Here is a 5562-nt window from a genome sequence, read left to right on the forward strand (position 1 = left end):
CGGCTTCAACTTGGTTGGAACTGTTGAGCGGGCGACGCAACGTTAGGGCCTCTCCCTATATATAGTTACTCCAAGTTTCTATGGCTACTCCTTCGCTTCTTCTTACTGCAAGTCTTTCAGCCACACCCCCTGATCTTCTGATAGGAAAGATCTGCACCTAGCATTCTCCGACAAGGGCGAAAAATCTCGGAGGGCATTAATAAAGATCCCTTGGTGGTCTAAAATCGATCGAGTAGGCTTCGGCCGCCACCCGGGCAAAATTCAAAATTTCCTACCAACTGAAAATATTAGGTGTGTCCCGCGCGCTCATATGATCTTATGCTGTTGCGAGCGCCGTAAAACACTTTACCAAAAAAACAAAAAAACAAGAAGATTAGAGGTGTCACAAGAGAGTAACAAACACAAAAAAGAAGGAGGGGAGAAAAACACGATGGATGTTTGATAGGAAAAAAGAAGCAAACCACACCATATATATATTTATACATTACATGATGTATCATGTAGAGATCTATGTCTGGTCTATTTTTTTGGGTCACGACGTGCAATCAAAGATTCTCCACTCAATATTTGGTGCAATGAGAGGTTAATAAACTTAGGTATACTATCCTGTTAACACAAAGCCACTAAGTTACCCCTCAAAGTTACCTGGGTCTTTTTAGGGGGGGGGGGGGAGAGAAACCAGAAGATTGTCAACAGAGGGTTGTCTTTCCGAGGACCTAGTTATGAAGGGCGCCGGTTCAGATCGAGATAATAGGTCTCTGTGTCTGATTGGGCAATTTCAAAAGGTGGTAGGCTAGGCCTATGCTATACATGTACTGTGATTGGCACTCTCAACGATTTATGTTTTAGTAGCCTACATGTAATGTCCTCCACCAATCATTTCGGTCCCTTATCATAAGCCAAACTGGAATCCTAAAACTGTCCGTGTAAATTACAGCACGGTAGGGTTCTGGCAGTAAATACATACATGTACACCGTGAATTTACCACAATACCCGGTACCCTTTTTAAATAGTATTTTAGCTAATACAAATTGGCCTACACCTCTGTGGTAAGAGCCGGTATGTCTCAAACATGTGAAAAAACGCATAGCCTTATTTCCACGATATGTAGAGTGAAAATAAGGATAATTTTCCAAACAACAGGCCTTTGAAATTGGACTGAATTAAGTATTGTCATTGACTTCAAGAGCACAATACAAAACAATATATATATGAGTGCATTGTCATTTCATGGCTGTTCGACTGTTCAAAGTTCCAAATCCTGATTTTGTTTGCTCCTTTTGCATGCTGCGTGAAATTTTCTACGCTCTGAATGAATTTTAACATTGAAAACTGTTTTATTTATTGTCCTATTCCATTTGTTGTAGCAGAGGTTTTACGGCGCTCGCAACTGCATTAAGGTCATATATGAGCGCCAGAAGATTAGAGGTCTAACAAGAGAGTAACAAACATAAAACAGAAGGAGGAGAGACAAGGACGATAGATTTTTTATATGAAAGATGAAACAAACCACACGAGAGCACCCGCCAACAAGCCACCCCGATTCTATAGATTAAATGGTGAATTTCATCCTTTCTACAACAGCTCTTTCTGATCCAATTTTTTAAACATCTCTTTTCAGACAATTTGATTGTTTTTTCTTTGTGTACCTACTTTAACTTAAAAAGTTAAGGACGCAATATGTCCGCCAGCAGACCTAAAGCAGTGTCGGGGCACCTTCGAACGATCACACACACAGACACACTTCAGAATCAGAGACACAAATTCGTATATATATAGTTTTGTAGAGGTTTTACGGCGCTCGCAACTGCATAAGGTCATATGAGCGCCAAGGGGTGGATGTCAACAGAGAAGTCCATACAGGGAGTCAGGCTGACTCTGCTCACCTCTCTAGCTCCAACAGCACACAGTCTGCTTCGACTATCAAGGCACTCTGGAAATAGCGGGTCACAAGAGTGTGACAAACATACAAAAGAAGTAGAGGAAAAATGACGATAGCAAGGATGATGAAAGTTCAGACAGTTGAGCATGACATTGATGAATCAGCCAATTTACAATTCTACTGTGTATAAGAACATGTTAATGCGCCCCCCCCCCCCCCCCTTTTGGGAATGGCCTAAAGACACTTCAGTCTGTAGCACTGCCCTGGGGTGAAACAAACAAACAAACAAACAAACAAACCAGCTAACTGACCGCCATAGGTACACACAGAACACGGATTTAAAAAAACACCCACGGGTTGGCTAATTAATCCTTCTCCCACGAGAAAGACAAAGAAGATAGAGAGAGACAGAGAAGACTTTCGGCTCTGAATAAAGGTGCATACATGCTATATCATCAAAAAGACACTTTTCAAACATAGATCGCAAAGAACAATCATGCTCCTTGACCTTGGGCTGACGGGGCTATAACAGAGGAACCCCGTTGAACTGCCAGCCCCGCTATTCCACCAACGCCATGCTCGTCCCAACGGTGGCGGTATAACGAGGTTTGACTGAATGGTATTCCATTCTACGATAAATGCATTGCAAGGCTGTTGCACGGTGGTGATCCAGTGGTTAGTGTACACCCTGCGCCCTAATTCGTCCTACAGCGGCCCAACTGGCTTCAAGTCGGTTGAATAAGTAGTCAATCGCAGACAATTGAATTGCTGCCTGCTGCTCTTTGTATAATGTGAAGACACAGACCTACTCAACGTGAGATCTGGCACTGTCGTGTTGAAACATATAGATCTAAAGGTGTGTGTTACATGTATTTCCAAAAAAATGAACAACATGAGCTTGCAGTAAGAAGCGGCATCGAAAACGTGTAGGTCGGAGTTAATTCCCGCCCAAATTGATACGCTTCCTGCTCCCCATCTGCCTCCCAGGGAATGACAACAGTAAGTCAGCATACCAACCCCCTGGTACGTCGTCAAATTATTCTTCTTCCGTCATGTTGGCTTTTATCTAAATTCTAGACACTTCAAAGTTAACTCTGTCCAAGTCTCTGAGCGTCTTCCTTGAGAGTGGATTTCACCAGTCAAAATGAGCGTGTCGCCGTGTCGCAGAAGTACGAGGCCTTCGTAGGGTCTGCGTTTTCTCAAACCTGTTTTCGTCAAACGGCGACCAAATTGTGGATGCACTTGCTGTCCCTCTTATTCTCGAAGGTCTCTGGCTGCTGCAGCGACAGAAAGAAAACGATCTCTTTTGTGGCGAATACGAAATGCCAATCTTGTTGTACGATTGTGACCCTTTGGTTAGTTTCGCCGTCCTTGGTTGATCGGCAATACTTCTAGTTAGTTGTCTGGAAACATTTGAGTCCCCTTCCAATAGTCCACTGATGAACATTAAACCGTGCCACAACCCGCCTTTGATTTAAACATCCATGAGCATCCCCAGTGGAGCGGTTCCGCTCCTCGGTGCTCAACCTTTGCATACTGTTGGGAGTAAATTGAAGAGATCAATTTGAGAGCTGAACGTGTTTTCTTCCACGCAACTGTTAAGTGATAATGTGCAAAGCAAATCCAGTAGATATATTGAAACAAAAAAGCGACAAAATAAAGAAAATGATGATTTACCCGTTTTGCACATGCCACAAAATGAGAGGTGCCAACACCAAAACATAATTTTTATTCCAGACGGTAGGTAAACAATAGCTCAAATTGTGAACTTTTCATCAAAACATGGGACTTGTAAAACATGGAAAGTACAGATTCATGTCTATGCACTATTCAGTCATTGTGCACGACGTGTGTGTGTGTGTGTGTGTGTGTGTGTGTGCCATGCACTGGCATGTCACGCAGTGCTTCGCCTTTGTAGGGGCATTGAAATACATACATGTAAGTTTAAAAGTAAAACAAAGACTGTTCGCGTTCATCAAAGTTACAAGAAGTGCATTGCTGCATCCACTTGCTCTTCCTCCAGTGATTTTGAAGAGTAACCTCTGGCCAAAAGATGAGATGGTCATTTGAAAAAAAAAGGGCAGCTGGTTAAAAGGAATGTCCTGGAACTCAATAAATCTATTCGATTCCAACTCAGATTTGTAAAGAAACATTGTGCGGGCAAGTCGACAATCAAAGAACATTAAAGCGCCATTTTGAACAAGATTTGCATGTACATGATGTACTTTGAAATAATTCAACCGTATTTTAATGTTTCTACTGAAAATTTATTCTTCCAGTGCAGGCAGACTGTTGTGGGCTGACGACGTGCGGGTTGAGTGCTGAGAGGCGATCACAGGCCAAAAATGCACACACGATCGGGACAAGAGTAAAAAAAATTAAGATTTGAATGCACTTCGTTACCACGGAATGTCCTGCCTCTCAGTTTCAGGTATCATAATGGGGGAAATCTCGCTTGTACAATTGTCAAAATTGTGTTCAAAAGACCACAAACATCACCATTTTTATCGTGTCGTTCTTTGGCGGATTTTTTAGGGGGTGGGGGGGAGGGGTAACCGTTGTATACTGACCTTCACTCTTGTTTTATAACGATACTGCTGGCACTAGCAGTAGCCGTATGCTCAGATGGCAATTGCAACCGTGCCCTTTTAATGTACTGTATCAGCAGCCCCTGAACTTCATGTCTAAATTCCATTGCTTCTAACTGTTCTAATGTTTTCATCATTGGCAGAATGCTTTTGAGAAAATGTTCGTTTTCATCTTGTTCATCTACTAGCGGTTTCTGACTGGTATCAACAGAGATGCATTCTCCTTCGAAATCAGCTGATGGTGCCTTTCGTTTTTTCGACATAAGGTGTGTAGATCTAGTTCCCGTGTCTGGTCTTTTGAAACTTTCTTCGTCGTCGTTGTCGTTTTCGTCATCACAATCTGTAGTTATTGATCCTTCCGAAACTGCATCACAAAAGTCAAAGTCGTCATCAATGTTGATGTTAATGGGCTTCGAATAGGGAAGCAGAAATGACATGGAGTCAAAAAGGGGCCATCTTTTTTTCCTGGAAGGGGCACGCCCTATTTTGACTAATTCCAGAACCCGATGTTGTTTCCGGAAATAGTCACGCAGGTATGCCCATCTTTTCTTGGCAGCGTCAACTGAAACACACAAAAAAGAAGACATTACATTTCAACGAAGATTAGCATGACGAAGCATCAATCAAATTAAAACGAAAGGCCCGTTCTGTTGTTCCTTTTCTTTAAGTCTGTTTTGGTTTGGGGGGGGGGGGAGGATTTGTTTGTTGTTTTATATTTTAACTGATGCTTCATTAACACCTCAAATGCTGGAAGAAGGTTCCTACTAAAGCCCCCACTGCCTTGTGGATCATCATTGGACTACAAAGTACAAAAGCTAGCAAAGAAAATTGCACATAAACCGGTAAAAAAGCAATGGGAAAACACTGCTGCTGTAATCTCCCAAGAAAACCATGACAAGACACATTTATTTCTTAAATGACCGCGTTAAGGCGGTTTACGATCCAGCTCTGAACTCCTCGTTCGGTAGGGGCCGCCACGGGCAGCAGGTGGTGCCCTATCGTCAGGGGCGGCTCGTGGTTTATGAAACTGACCGGCTATCATTCATATTGATCCCCCCCCCCTCCCCAACGCTTCCTCAACCTCCAAGGTA

General features: G+C 42.8%; 1 protein-coding gene across 1 annotated transcript; it reads right to left on the bottom strand.

Moving 5' to 3' along the window:
• Positions 1-3554: 3554 nt before the first annotated feature.
• On the bottom strand, positions 3555-5035 carry LOC106013315 (the record flags this gene model as incomplete). Its single annotated transcript, XM_013088693.2, is given in 1 exon segment — positions 3555-5035. A coding segment is annotated over 1 exon segment (580 nt), but the record flags the coding sequence as incomplete, so codon positions are not given.
• Positions 5036-5562: the final 527 nt, after the last annotated feature.

The sequence above is a fragment of the Aplysia californica genome, unplaced genomic scaffold, assembly GCF_000002075.1.
Source record: "Aplysia californica isolate F4 #8 unplaced genomic scaffold, AplCal3.0 scaffold00791, whole genome shotgun sequence".
NCBI classification, from domain to species: domain Eukaryota; kingdom Metazoa; phylum Mollusca; class Gastropoda; order Aplysiida; family Aplysiidae; genus Aplysia; species Aplysia californica.